The sequence below is a fragment of the Saccostrea echinata genome, unplaced genomic scaffold (assembly GCF_033153115.1).
Source record: "Saccostrea echinata isolate AGI-Se365-2 ecotype Australia unplaced genomic scaffold, CSIRO_AGI_Sech_v1 ptg000051l, whole genome shotgun sequence".
Taxonomy (NCBI): domain Eukaryota; kingdom Metazoa; phylum Mollusca; class Bivalvia; order Ostreida; family Ostreidae; genus Saccostrea; species Saccostrea echinata.
Window position 1 is genome coordinate 8112501 of NW_026889800.1, and position 16035 is coordinate 8128535.

Here is a 16035-nt window from a genome sequence, read left to right on the forward strand (position 1 = left end):
ATTATAATAGAAAAAATGTGTGTCAGAAAAGTTGTAATCCCTCCTTCCCTTCCAAGAAATGAAAATGTTGAGTTTGGATAGCCCCTTTTTCCCTTTGTCAAAGATTGTTCAGATAAACCGTCGAATTTTTTTTTTTTTTTTTTTTTGTCCTCCACCCCCCATTTTTTCAAAAGCGATACTACTGCCCGTAATAGCTGAGAAAATAATATTAACATTCCACTGTTTATTCTGTGACATTAATGAAGCCAAAGAGATGACATTTCAGGCTTTCTGGAAAGCCAAACTTGTTACCTTATTACAAAGTCTACAAAACAACTCTAACCTGATCTTCCTGACCCCACACAACATGGGAGGGTACATTTATTTTTGGGGCTGTTCTTTCTAGTAATGTAGCATTTTCTTCTGCTGCTAAGGCCTTTAACACTAGTATAAATAAAAACTATCAGAATATCACAAAATTAAGCATCTCCTTAAAGTGCTGTCTTTCTGTTTGCTAGAAAAAGTAAATAAATTTCACCACTTCCAATAACAAGTTACCAGTTTTATACATCTATATGTTTAACAATCTTAATATTCATTAAATACACATTTATTAAAGAAAGAGGTTTCTGAGACCTGAATGGAAACTTTCCCATAACCCTTCATATTGACTAAAATAGGTATCCCAGAGTTGTGATAATTCAAAGCTGATTCTATGAATTAAATTTTTATCTAACATTTGAATGCAAAATTAATTAATATGTGTGATTAACAATTTCAGCAAAATCATTCCCAACTTACCTACCTACAGGTCAATTAACCCCAAAAAGGGGAATCTTGGGGCCTTACATATATCTATATCTTTCTGTGGTCAATATTAATGCATACTAGTAAGCATACATAATATTTACAAATCACAGAACAAAAACTCACATTTTAAATAAAATCCATGGTACTGCTTCCTCATATCAATTGCTCCCTGCAGAATCTACAAAGTACATGTTCCATAATATAAATATAAAATATGAAATGGTTAACTCTGTAAAACAACCAGTATTGCATTTTGCAATACTTTTGTATAAAACACAAAAAAAGCCATTAGGCTTGAAATTATTTAAAATTTCAATCTCAATATACACAGTGACAAAAATTATTAAAGATATCTGTAAAAGGTAAGGACACAGGAACTCCAACATGTAGTGTGTGTCTTGTTTATTCATGTAATAAAATATGAGGCATTGAATTAAAGATACATTAATATTCTTTGAGCCAGAAATTTATTTAGATATATATGCAGAGTCATTAACACAGAAAATAAATGTTTATGCAAATACAATGAACATGGATATAATACAACATGTTTAGAACCAAATAAAGAAAAAAACCTAGCTGTTTCAAAAAGTTGTGAAGTTTTACCAAAGAGTGACAGACATTTTATGAAAATTTCTTGGTTCTATGCCTATGCATATTTTAACAAAAAATCAAGGATACCTGTTTTGGAATAAAACTGCTCTTGTGATACTGTGCAAAATCTAACAAATACTGCATCTCATCAGGGTTCTGAGGGAAAAGAGGGCAGTCTTTTAATATTGTGCCCTCATCTCCAGATTCTACGGCTTTCTGTATCTCCATGGCAACAGATGTCTGTTCAGGAGTCCTCACTAAATATAAATAACAAAAGAGGAGAAACTGATAACAGCTTTAACTATACCATCTATATTGTTACAATTTACAAATTTCAGAAACTCTCTTACATTTCTTATTGCATCGTCGCAAGCCACGGGTTTTGTGTCCATTCTATTTCCACAAACGTTTGTGGAAATAGAATGGACACAAAACCAATGGCTTGCGACGACGCTCTTATTGTAGATCAACAAATATTTACAACAATTATTTTCACAAAATAGTTATTTAGTATTTAAAAGCAAAAAATTTTTTGCACAGATTTTGGTTATTTTTGTATATATAATCTTTAATTATTTAAATATACACTAGCTTGAAATTTCGTAAACAGGTGGTCTCATATAATGTAATTGCGCAAAAATAAAGTTCTCAAAAATATGTTTTACAGTATTTGTATGTGTCCAATATAGAATTTTATTGATATAGTTCTTTTAAATTTCTTTCACTACAACTTAGTTAGCAATCTTACTAGCAGGACACATCATGGTCACCCTGTCCACAATGTGTGGATACTCTGCAGCATACAGGCCCGCTACAGCTCCTCCCATGGACAGACCCACTATGTGTATAGGATCCTCCGACATCCCTAAAATCTCTATTATCTGTAACATCACAGAAGTAGACACTTAAATGTACAATAAATGTGAAAATCAAAGCATTTGTTACATCACTATAATCATTTCACAGCATAACTCTTTGATAACTTTCAAGATGTAGTGGAGTCTCATTAATCTTGACGCTGATAATTTGGACACTTCAACTTCTGGACAAAATTTGCGGGGTCGGGAACAATTTATATTTAGATATACCAAGTAAGTTTCAGTACTCCTTATGCTTCACAAATCAAGACAAGAACTGGGAATGTTAAGCCCACTTATGGGCCCTGTTTCTAAATTTGATGAAGGATTTTACACAGCTGATTATCAGACTTAACATACCCAGTTCTTTGCTCAGTGTCTGGATAAGTGAGGCTTGACTGCACATTTAAACAACTGTGCATTAATTCATGAATACTGTTTAATAAACCTTTTGTCTTCGAAATAAATATATAAATTGAACATTAAAATCAATCTTCACTATATACATTCTTATCATATTTAACTAAAATAAGAACTGAATGAAAGTTTCTCCAGAACTCTCTGCAGTGTACCTGGTGTACAGTTCTGACAAGTCCCTTCAGTGACAAGTCAGTGCCCTCCATGGGGGCCTCACTTTCTCCATTTCCAGGGAGATCTAAAGCAAGCACATGGAGATCACTAGGGAGATTCTGTCAAAGAAAAAAATTCATACTCTGAGTACTGAGATAAATTTATATGATCTCTTTTAAGATCTGCAAAAATCATCCTTAATATACATGTTTAATACTGATTCAAATAGTAAATGAATAATTCAGCAGTTGATGATGAAGACTTATGAGGATGTTAACCTTAACAAGAGGTGCCCACATTGATTTGTCAGCTGAGAACCCGTGTAGAAGTACAATGCTAGATCTGCCTTTCTGTTTGTATCCCTTCTCTCCATAGCACACTTTTCTCCCATTTACATTAATATACTTAATCCTCATACCACTCCATAAAACTGTCATTCTGAAATCAAAAATTAATAAGTCATTTTGACTTCAAACATACACCAGAAGACCAAAATTGAATTTCAAAACCTAATAGCACATCTACATGACCATGCCAATCATAATATGCCAGAAAAAAGAGGGGGGGGGGGGGGAATCCACAAAAATCTTGAAATAGGATCAATGTACTAACCTTAAGTAATACTGCACAATGAGCTCTGGTTTTATCATAAAAAAGTAAAAAGAAGCTGCTGTGATTGTGGTCACAAAGGCCAAAAGAGGATAAAACAAGGTGTGTACAGGTACCATCTGAAATCACAATTGTCAAAAAGTATTACAGGCATAATTAATTAAATCAAGGTTAAAATACTAGTGTACTAAATGAACTATAATTTAGTTAATCAGCTGTTTCACTGTAGGACTCCTTAATTATAAATGTCTTTAAAATTTCTACATGTACATGCAACTAATTCAATAGATATAAAACTACCTTGAAGCTAACAAAATATGTTTATTATTTGTAACAGTAACTGTTGTAAAACATTGATGTGTGTATGATTATTTTGAATATTTTTTGAATAAATTACTTCAAGCTCTAACTTTTTGAATACTTCTTGAATAAACTTCATCATGTTCTAAACTTTTGAATACTTTTTAAATAAATTTCTCACTGTTCTAAATTTGATTATGCTGAAAAAATATGAGAACTCTCCTTACTAAATCCCTCTGGTGAAAAGGTTTGAATGCGATTTTTTAAAAAGCTTTTCTGCTTTTGAAATTTCATTTTAAAGAGACTCAGAATCTTGTATTTCATATGTGTAGAATTTGTCACCCAGGGGTCTCAAAACTGTGAAGTCCATTTTCTGTCAGGGGGCTTCAACCCCTTGAACTCCCTACCAGGGGCTGAGGGCACTACCCTTGAACTGCTGGGGGCCTTAAGCAGCCCTTTGCTGTAATATGTGCCTATGCATCATCAGTGTCGTAGCTATGTTCCTGGGGTCTCTTGTTTGAAGAAAGCAGATTAAAGTTAAATGTAAAGATTTATGATGGTATCCAGTGTGCTCACCCTGTCACACCTTAAAACACACTATTAAAGTTAAGATGTTTTTAAAAGCATTTTTATGTGGATTTACATAAGTTATATTGAGCGCAGCAAGTGGAGCTCAATCTCAATAGACTAACATGTAAAAACAGAGAAAAATCAAATTAAAAATCTGTACATTCATTGAGCAAATTTTCTGTGCAACCCTCATAGAATTCCTTCACTATCAGGATTCCATGCAAAATGGTGAATAAACAGTCCCCCTTTATCATGTATCAAAATTTAGTTCAGAGAGCTTAAATTAATCAAAACATAAAAATAATTGCATCTACTCTACAGGGCCTTTCGCATCAAAATTGCAAAAAGCCTATTTGAACTCAGTTACAGAAATGCAATTTACATACGTCATGTGATGTCACAATCTAGACTGTCTCGTGCGGTTTAAACTTTGAAGAGGCAGATCAAAGATTAAAGTGTGTAAGCTATGTAAAGTTTTTTTTTATGGTATTCAACTGCGCTCGCTTCAACAGTGGCACCGTAAAACATATTAGCTATAAATAAACTTTCTTCTTTCTCTGCACAGTAAATTTATATCCCATTTGGAAAATCATATCTCAAACAGGCTACTATATCCTACCTGGGCGGTCCCAACCTGGTAATTAACAACTGTTCAACATGCAATACATTATCATGTGCAATGTTCATTATTCAGTATTCAACCATAATACAACCATAATGTGCTTGCTTATGACTCCAGTAAATAGATGACAAATGTTAAGGCTTCATCAATTTTCTAAACCAGTTGCTCTTTACCTCTTCTTTCAGCTTTTTTGGTTGATACACTCATGTGACAAAATCATTATAGAAAATTCTAGCAGGAAATAGTGAGGTGGGCTGTAAGTGAGAAAACCGTACCGTTGTAACATATTTCCGATTGAGAATCATATATGACTATATAAGTATATTCAATGCAAATAACCCGTCACCATTTTAAAAACATCATATCAGGTTTTGTTTTTCACAGTATATCCGTGTCATCTTTGTTTGTTTATTTTTTTTTTTAAAGAGTTTGCTTTTTATGAACGAGTTATCTATTCATTCGTCTGTCTGTGTGGGGTGACACGAAACGCCGAAATGTCGGGTTTCTGCCGAAATGTAAGTAGAATGCGCCGAAATGACTGATGAAATTCTGCAATGACTGTGGATATCAATTGATACGGATACTAATACCTCAAAAACATAAACTTTTTGAGGTCAATCTTTACCCCTAAGGTTTTAGAGCCCATTTTATCGTAAATATTGAAGGAAGTCAGCCGCCATTGACGGGCTTCATAGTATACCGTATACCACGCCCGATTGTTTTTTTTTTTAATCCGCTTTGTAATATGTCAGTCTCGTATTACGTTTTTATTTAAATTGATATTTAAATAAATATTTAAAATTTAAATGATATATTATATACCTTATTTAAAAAATAATAATAATAATGAGGATGTTGATCATCAGGATAATATGAATATTAGAATATTAGCTAAGAAAAAAAAACATATAATCAGGGACCTATATATTAGTATATAGGTCCCTGATATAATTAAGTATTAAAACTAATAATAATAGAAAAAATTATAACATAAGTTTCTTATTAAAAAATTTTGACTCCCCAAATAAGAGCCATAATTTTGAATTTGAAAAACAGATATTTAAAAAAAAAAGAATGAAAGAAAATGGAAAATTAACCTCTAAAGAAAAGCCAAACAAACATATTTTGGATATCATATGGGGGAAAATAAAAATATTGTTATTTTCCACTTAAACATTTAATCTTTTTAGAAATGAATGAGAAAAATAAAGAAAATTTGTAAAAATGAGTTGGAAAAGTTGGAATTAGAGCTTTAAAAAATATGAAAACTATAATGAAATACATACGCAAAGAACACCAAAACTTTGTAAAATGCATAAAGCTAGGTTATTTGGTCATTAGCATTTTATAAAGAATGAACTTAACAATAGCACATAATATGTACATTAAAATTTAATTAAAACCAAAGAAAACCATAGGAGTTACTAATAATACTAAGGATGAGATTGTATTTGGAGAACTGTTCTTATTGTGTCAAACACAACGCCCTATCAGGGCCCAGACTCAGTTCCCAAATACACAATCTTTTTTAAAAGATACGTAAAACTTAGTACATTGTATACATGTCTTATAAGGAAGTGAAAATAATTAATGAGAATTTAGGAATTAGTTTATTTACTAGATGTAAAAATACTGTAAGTTAAACAATGTAAGATCAGTGAATTGGAATTCAGATTCAAATTACTAGGTCAGGTGTATATCACATGTATACAAATTATACTACACTGTATGTGTGAACCAAAAAGGTATTTAAACAATAGGAGTTGATCGTACCAGGCCCAGGTGTCAGCAAATCTGAAATATTCAATGTTGTCCTTTTTTAACATCAATGTATAATTATTATTTCAGGTTATATGCAACAAAGTTATATTTAAATAAATACAAAATGTTACAGGTAAGAGAAAGGTAATAATTTAGGCTATTCCTATACAACCACCTTATATGTTTAGCAGAAAAGGAAATAGACCAAATGACTAAGAAAACAACATTTACATATATTTGACATGTACATGTATACGAAATATCTTTATCAGTCATTCTACGATAAGAGGACCAAATTCAGGGTATAAAACATGAAAAAAAAATAATTGTTTCAAATAGCAAAATGAATATCATAATTCTCTAAAGAACATATCAGTTAACTTAAAAAAAATATCCACAAATCGGCTATCGTTAACTTTTTACAACAATTTCAATATAACATTGATTTCAAGGAATGTTACGGAAGTTAATGCTTGAACAAGTCTTATTATTTTCTAAATAAAGCTGGTTTTGACCAATTTTTGTTTTCTGATGTTCAGTATAGAACACTAAAGTTTGATTCATGAAGTCTCGCGTGAATTCGATAAGTTAAAATTTCGTGAAAAATATCGTTACTGAAGTTAATCGTTACGGAAGTTAATTTTCAGCAGTAAAAGTTAAAAATCTCGACAATATTTAAAAATAACTGTTGTTTTAAGATGTTAATCAAAAGTATAGAGCATTTCGCTTCCAAAATTTAAAAAAGTATATATACCTAAAAAAAAAAAAAAAATCCTGAATTACGGTTACGGAAGTTAAATTTTAAAGAGAGACAACTGTTTTTTGTCTAATTCATTTTATTACATCGAAAATTTAATGGTCTAAAGTAGCTCGCAAGATGTTGAAAATAACCGATTTTATTCATTTATTTTAATTAGAAAAAAAATTTAATTCCTCGAAAGTTCCAAATATTCCCGTTATATACATATATGATGAAAAATGGCAAAAGACCAAGTTCACAAATGTTACAGTATCTTATACGAGTATGAAGACTGTTAAAATTTGTCTGAAATGATATGGATGTCTGAATTTATGTTTACTGTGTTTACACAGACTGCAAATCTCAATGAAACTAAATTATCGATCTTCATCTATATCCGACAAGTGCGTAATATTATGTGGTATTACATAATTAGGTACATGACAAACTGTGAAGTTTTGCACGTGCGCTATACACACACTCCAAATGGTTACACAATCTGTATCGTGAATCAATTTACATATATCTACATAATTGGTTTCCGAAACTTTCCTTGATTATGATTCGTTTTTTTTTTTTTTTGGGGGGGGGGGGGTGAAGACAGAAATGAGAATCAGAAACGTGAAAAAAAATTCAACATGTATTTACAATGTCACATCACGATCTCATAACTAGATGTTTAGACTAATTTGATTCAACCGAACTTTAACAGTTCAATTGCTACCAGCATGAAAGATGAATAATTTATTGCACAAGTTGTGTCTAACAAATTAATGTACACACCATATGAGAGATAATTTTATTTTATTATTAAAGGTGATTGAAACGGTGATAAATTTCCAAATTCTCAAAAAAATCAATAAGTACTTGATCCACCTGCATGAAGTTGATAAACATGCAATCTTCTTGTTCAAATTAATATATATTGCATGTATGATATAACTGTAAATTGTCTCAATTTATTTGTTATGACAATCATATTTTATACACTGTTTGTATAATGAGGAAAGGATTTTTAAGTTGAAATAACTTGCATCCTATCCTTTTCGAAATTTATTTCATTAATACAAAAATAAATAAATAAATGAATAAAAAACCAAACAAACAACAAACAAATTCCCCAGTTTCCAAACATCGTTTGCGATGTAAATTTATCAATTATATATCAATAATAATCGATTGATATTCACAATAATTTATAATTGATAATTAATTAAATGTTTTTTCTCACAAATAATAATAATTGTATAATGAATGAAACATTTATAACATATCGAAGAAAAAAAAACACACACAATCGGGCGTGGTATACGGTATACTATGAAACCCGTCAATGGCGGCTGACTTCCTCCAATATTTACGATAAAATGGGCTCTAAAACCTTAGGGGTAAAGATTGACCTCAAAAAGTTTATGTTTTTGAGGTATTAGTATCCGTATCAATTGATATCCACAGTCATTGCAGAATTTCATCAGTCATTTCGGCGCATTCTAGTTACATTTCGGCAGAAACCCGACATTTCGGCGTTTCGATGCACCGGTCTGTGTGTCATTACAAACAACACGATTCTCTCTAAATTTTCTTCACTCTTGATTCTGAGGGACATTTATCAAATTTTGCTGTCATTGTAATTTTAGTATGTATTTTTGTTGAACCCACGTATATAATTTTGTTTGTATGTCGCCTGAGTTGGTTGTTATTTGGTCATATGATGTAGGGTTTGTTACATTTGTGTGTTCTATTTTGTTTCAGAAAATGTCGCTGTATGATGGTTTAGACATTGACAAAGAAGAGGGTGGAAGTACAAAGCCTGTTGTAGGTATGTAAAACGTGTAATAATATTAGAAAAAAGCTTGAGCAAAGCAGAAATGAGAATGGGACGTATTTGATGGTCAATGGTCTTAAGCAAAGTGAAAAAAAATGTGAAAATTAGTATACTATTTCATTAAACTTCAGACCTGTTTTTGTGAATACAGTATATGCACTGTGATCAATGGGACAAGTGCAGATAGTATCATCAAAGTAATTACCATTTTAAAAACTTTTTATATACACATCTAAATCAACTAAATGTTAATTGATACTCATTAAAAACTTTTATAGACAATTCTTATGGAGATCAAACTCGATCTACACAATGCTTTTGAAAAATTGGAAAGTTAAAGGTTGCCCACACTAACAACAGACTGACATTAGATAACATAATTTATCATACATATATATTTGCTGCCTATAAGTTTGAAGCAGATGCTTTATGTTTGATTTTATGATGTTGATTAATCATGTCTAACTTTCAGCTGGATGGTCATCTAATTACAAACTTCTGCAGTCACAACTACAGGCCAAGAAAGCATCCTCCTCACAAAGTCGAGTAAGATAAATTATAAATGCAAAATTTCATGAGTTTTGCCCCTGTTATGTTTATTTACTAGTGTGTATCTTATAAATATGCATAGTATATAGTAGTATTTTGCTGTTTGATGGTTTTACAGAAGAGCAGACATGGAGGAGCCACGCTGGCCCCCGTGATGGACCTCAAGAAATCCAACGATTCAGAGCTCTATTTCAACCAGATCACTGGCAGGGTAGGGAAGAGACAGTAAAACAAGACATAGAGTTGAAGTTCAAACTATAATCTTGCAGAGAAGAAAATGTTATATATAACTGTTTTTTGAAAAGAAATTAAAAATGATAACATCAAATTTGAAAAATTTTAAAACTGATATCTTCAACTTTCCGAAAAAAGAAAATTCAAAATAACAGGAATCCTCTTTTAAATGTTCATTCTTTTTCTTTTATTGAACCACAGATGAAATTGTTCTTGTTTTTGTATGAAAGATTGAGAGAAGTCCTAGAATATCAGCCAATCTCGGTAGCTCCCCCTTCATACCTTCAGAACCAGTTCCCTCCCTGACAGGAGTAACAGATGAGTATGACCCCCTCAGACCTAATGATTATGAGGACTTTGTCAAAAAGAGGAAAGAACAGCGAATGAAAGAGAGAGAGGAGGACATGAGAAAGAGGGACAATGATGAGGACCGACACTCCAGGTAAAACAGTGTTTTATAAAGAATAGGAGGGTAGATGATGGGGAAAAAGGGGTAGTCGGATCAAGAAAAAAAGGGGGAAATCCAGAAATATAGGAGAGTTGTTTTAATATGCATTACCTTCAGTAAAACAGATGAGGTGTTTTTATTTCTAGTAGGAAGTTTCAAATAAAGTTAAAATCACTTAATAATAAAATCTTCTAAAGCATTTATAAAATTGCATTTCATCCCCCAAAGATTTGTCAAGAATAGAAGTAGTTTAAAGTATGTGGCTCTGTACTGATGTATTTTAGGAGACGAAGAGATAGAGACAGAGATAGGGATCGTGATAGAGATAGAGACAGAGATGATTACAACAGGAGGGGAGGTGGGGAGATGGAGCGGGCTCAGCGAAGACGAGATGAGGAGGAGGAGGACGACTATGAGAAACCTATGAAACCAGGTCAGAAAAAAAAGTTAATTCAGTCAAAACTAAAATGTCATGTGGTCATTTTTGGGCAGCTTATATAATATTGTTTGGGTTGCTAAGCTGTAGCACTAGAATTTCAAGATGTAATAGTAATATGGTAATTACTTCAAGTATCTTATTAAAGAAGAATTCAAAACTATTTAGAAATTTTGTTAAATGACCATTCTATCTTATTTTACTTATTTTTGACAGGTGGAGGAGCAGCTATTGCCCCTCCCACATCACTCATTGAAGAGGACCAGGTGTCCAGTGGTTAGTATTGTCTCCAGCAAATGCATGTTTATCCCCAAATCCTACATATCTTATCTGTTAAAATAAAAAAGGATAAAGAAAAGAAACATTGCGTTTCATTGGAAATCCTTCAGACAGTTTGAAGAGGAAATTAGAGAACAAACTTGAGATGAATACATGTATGTATCTCTTTGAATTGTAAAATTTCGATCCATTATACACAGATATAGAAGTTACCATTGATATACATTTATTCGGTATGTTCTAATTTACAGACATGGGTGGTTCACCTATTATACATTTATTCGGTATGTTCTAATTTACAGACATGGGTGGTTCACCTATTATGCCAAACAGATCTGGTTCTCCACCTATGGGCTACACTATAGGCTTAGGGTATGTTTATTCTGATGCTTTCATGTGTGTTATAAGATGCACACTGGTTTCTTAGATTTGAGTGATGAATTAACATAAAGAAGAATACCATAATTATATTCAGATTTGTTAAAAAGAAATGAGGTAGCATTATAATAATTGGTATTTTCTTATCTCAGAGGATCTGTGGCCTCTAAGATCATGGCTAAGTATGGATACAAGGAGGGGCAGGGTCTGGGGAAGTCAGAGCAGGGAATGAGTACAGCATTGTTTGTGGAGAAGACTAGCAAGAGAGGGGGAAAGATTATTCACGAGAAAGATCTACCCAAAAGTAAGTCATTCACTGTAATAAAGATCTACACAAAAGTAAAGTCATACACTGTAATAAAGATCTACCCAAAAGTAAGTCATACCCTGTAATAAAGATCAACCCAAAAGTAAGTCATACCCTGTAATAAAGATCCACCCAAAAGTAAGTCATACACTGTAATAAAGATCTACCCAAAAGTAAGTCAAACCCTGTAATAAAGATCCACCCAAAAGTAAGTCATACACTGTATTAAAGATCTACCCAAAAGTAAGTCATACCCTGTAATAAAGATCCACCCAAAAGTAAGTCATACCCTGTAATAAAGATACACCCAAAAGTAAGTCATACACTGTATTAAAGATCCACCCAAAAGTAAGTCATACACTGCAATAAAGATCTACCCAAAAGTAAGTCATACCCTGTAATAAAGATCTACCCAAAAGTAAGCAAAGACATTATAAGAAAGATCTACCCAAAAGTAAGCAAAGACACTGTAAGAAAAATCTACAGAAAGAAAGTGTTCAGTATATCAATCACAATAATCCACTGAAAATAAGTGATCATGGTGTCCATTTGGAAATCTGATGAGTTCAAATTTCATTGTGTCCATCTCAGAAAACTACATTCTCAGACATGAGTCGGAGACATTGGTCTATCTCAAAACCTACCCAAACATAAGTGTTACATTCTGTAGTTCATCTCAAATACATACAGATACTCTATAACTGTGTGCACTAACCATCTAAAAGAAACCCGTAGACATCAATAAACATACAGTCCCTATCAAAAACCTTCATTCTGTAGATATCTTACTTGGTGTATTGATTTAAGAAATTTATAGAGACACAAGCATTTTTACTTTCCATGTATGTAAAATATTGTCACAGACAGAAATGTTTGCCCATATTATACAATCTTTGTATGTATATATATATATATATATATATATATATATATATATATATATATATATATATATATATATATATATATATATATTTATATATTTATATATATATATATATATATATATATATATATATATATATATATATATATATATATATATATATAAACATTCATTATAGTCGGTGTGGGTAATCTTTACTTGATTGGTTGTAGTTGAGCCACCTTCAAGAGAGCCTTCTTCAAACACAAATTTAATGAAAAATCCTTCAAAAGTGGTCTTATTGAGGGTGAGTTTGGAAAATCAAATCAGTTCTGATGAAGAATTATTAAACTCTAATTACAATATACGTGCATGTCAATTCAAAATAATGCAAAATGAAAAGAAAAACTAAACTGTGTATTCCCTGCCCTTTTGTGATGAGTACATTGTAGTAAATAGAAAAGAAGGCCTATTTTAACAAAGATTTGTGATGTCTTGTAGAACATGGTAGGACCGGGAGAGGTTGATAAAGAACTAGAGCCAGAGACGGCAGAGGAATGCTCTAAATATGGGAAGGTCATCAAGTGTGTCATATTTGAAGTATGTACTGATTCTTGCAGTATTCAAAAATAAAATACAGTAAACCTTGGTTTATAGGAAAACTAGACGCTCCAAATAAGGTGCGTATTTGCAGAAATATGCATTGAATTTTTCAAAATATGCATTAAAAATTAAAACAGGGCATATAATTATGCATTGGCAATCATAAATAAGCATTACTCTACGAAAGTACTGTGTACAACGGATTGAATGATACAAGTACGATTTAACTAATTATGTGAATTGAGGTCAGCTCAGTGTTTGAATTTTTATCAAAAGGAAATTTTGATTTATATAAGCGTATTCGGAATAACCTAGGCCAATTTCCAGATCGGGAGAATGATTTGAATATTAAATACGCGTATTTTGTCAGAAAATATCACAGATTTCCATTGTTCATATAATATCAAAATTTTCGTTCTTAAAGCAAACACGTCGATGTTGTCAAAATTGCGCAAAACAGGCATGGTGTCTTTGTCACTGTTTATTAAATAGTTCTTATATATTTAACATTTTCTGTCGCAATAATTTCATCTTAAGTCCGCCTACAACCTTTATTAATAATTGTATGAAAATTATTGCTTTTTTGTTTTCCACATGCTCCTTTGCTATAAATAGCGCTACGCGACTTTTAATGCAAACGGGAGTAACTCTAGAACTTTTACCTCGATCGATGCCAACATTTTATATAGCAAAACCTAATATATATTTTAGAAAACAAAAAACAGGAACAAAAGCAACAGGGTGGAACATTTCTAGAGGGGCAGGCTGGGATGAAAATCTAAATATTAATTTTATCTGGCCAAAGGAAGGATATTTTTCTCGGTAACTCTTGCTACGATCGATACAGGCCTAATCTTAAATGGAGTTCTGTGTGCCCTTGGTAACTTTGCCCACTTCTGGTCTTTCTGGTGAAAGAAATGAAATGTCTCTTAGTTATAGATAAAAGCTGACATTTTTTTTTTAAATTTCATTAACCTAATTGATAAATGCTGAAACTGTCCTTTTTTTAACATTCCTCTTTCAAAAACACTTATTTCGATAAAGAGCTAAAAATCACACAAGATGTCAAAAGAGCAATAGATTAACAAAATACTCCTTGATTATTTTGCTGAAAAGCAAAATCTGCATTGATTGGAAAATCAGGGAGTAAATACACTTTGAGGTAAAAAATTATCTGGAGCTCTGGCTTATGAGGAAATCACAGATATAAGGAACTTTTTACAAATCTTGTAGTAAGAAGACTACATTCCTTATACAGATATAAAGAATCACAAATTTTCATGGGGGGTTAATTTTCATTGTTTTCATGGTATGAAGCGACCCACCAATTCAGATCCCCCACAAAATGTGAAGATTTCATACTGCTATATAATGTTTCTCCTTAAACCATGAATTTAAATCCCCTCAAACCAGTAATTTTTCACAAATCATGAAAATTTGACCCCAAGAAAATAAACGACTTCACAATATAAGGAAGCATGAGGTCCCAGTGACTTCTGTATAACCAAGTTTTACTGTACTATTTAAAAGGAAGGTAACTCCTGGTGTTAAAGTTCAGTTCATGGACTTGGTTAAGCATTTAATTATTGAAAAAAAATAATTATGTATATATGTTAGTGAGAGACTTGTTTTATACATGAATATACAGAAATTCAAACAACTATGATTGGACATTGAAAAAAAAAAGAAACGCATGTGCATCAAGTTAATTTTAAACCCTATACAGGAGAATAAAAATCAGCAAAATACAGTATAGAACAATGTCAGTAGCCTGAATATAGACTTAGATTTTCACTACAATATTTGTTGTTAACTTTTAGATTCCTAATGGAGAGGATGATGAAGCTGTGAGAATCTTTGTTGAGTTTGAAAGAGTTGATTCAGCCATTAAAGGTATAAAGTGTTTCATTGAGTTTGATTTGTAAATTTTTGAATTATCGAACTGCTTTCTAGGGTAAAATTATTGGGTCAGTAAAAATGATCACTTTCTGTTAGTTTGAAAAAGACAATACACAATTTCAATAAACTTATTATTGTATTTATAATTTCTCTGTCTGTTCTATGACTCTTTTTTTTACAGCAATTATTGACCTGAATGGTAGATTCTTTGGTGGTCGAGTTGTCAAAGCTTGTTTTTACAATTTGGACAGATTTCGGAGACTGGATCTAGGCGGTGAAATAGATTCCTGACCTTTGTGTATTACCATCATCAAGTCCCATCACTCATTCACTTATGTCCATTTTTAATGCGAAGTTGATTTATACAGTGCAAAATTATTACATTGAAAAGATAAAGATTTTTAAGAATTAAAAATTGCAATGTTTAAAGATTTCTTTGAGTTCACAAAGAAAGCACTGTACATAGACTAGACAGATGTACGTGTTATCTGAGATGATTTGTGTTGCTGATGTACATGTTAACGTAAAACATTTAGAATGCTAAGAGAAATACAGAAAGTAAATACAAGTCTTCAACAAATCAAAACTAATATTATAGTTCTCATCATATACATGTATGCCATACTTGTAAAGTTTAGTTCTTTCCTTGTGGTATGCACTTGTGTTTGAGGTAATGGTAATAAAGTTGTACTGTATTTCTGAACCAAATGGGAAAAATATCAAATTAGATTGCTTATATGCATTTTACCATAAAATTGTGCATGATGTGTTTTGGAACTCTCCTCCAATTCAAGCATGCAA

The 16035-nt window shown here is 31.8% G+C and overlaps 2 protein-coding genes across 2 annotated transcripts in view; one reads left to right on the top strand and one right to left on the bottom strand.

Annotated features, from left to right (window-relative positions):
- The window catches only part of LOC133203612 (monoacylglycerol lipase ABHD6-like), a 13240-nt gene extending 8120 nt beyond the window's left edge, over nt 1-5120 (bottom strand). The window contains exons 1-8 of the mRNA XM_061339384.1: nt 5085-5120; nt 3423-3538; nt 3089-3248; nt 2813-2929; nt 2132-2264; nt 1471-1640; nt 913-967; nt 323-423 (exon numbers count right to left, since the gene is read on the bottom strand). Of these exons, the coding sequence (XP_061195368.1) occupies nt 323-423; nt 913-967; nt 1471-1640; nt 2132-2264; nt 2813-2929; nt 3089-3248; nt 3423-3538 (852 nt within the window). The 5' untranslated portion in view covers nt 5085-5120. The remainder of the gene's footprint in view (nt 1-322; nt 424-912; nt 968-1470; nt 1641-2131; nt 2265-2812; nt 2930-3088; nt 3249-3422; nt 3539-5084) is intronic.
- Nucleotides 5121-8952: 3832 nt separating this feature from the next.
- On the top strand, nt 8953-15958 carry LOC133203608 (splicing factor 45-like). The gene is made up of 13 exons (XM_061339378.1): nt 8953-9047; nt 9164-9230; nt 9709-9782; nt 9904-9996; nt 10250-10461; nt 10752-10900; nt 11120-11179; nt 11485-11554; nt 11713-11864; nt 12966-13039; nt 13234-13332; nt 15156-15228; nt 15416-15958. Exons 2-13 carry the CDS (start codon nt 9167-9169, stop codon nt 15523-15525), a joined length of 1230 nt encoding a protein of 409 aa, XP_061195362.1. The 5' UTR covers nt 8953-9047; nt 9164-9166; the 3' UTR covers nt 15526-15958.
- Nucleotides 15959-16035: the final 77 nt, after the last annotated feature.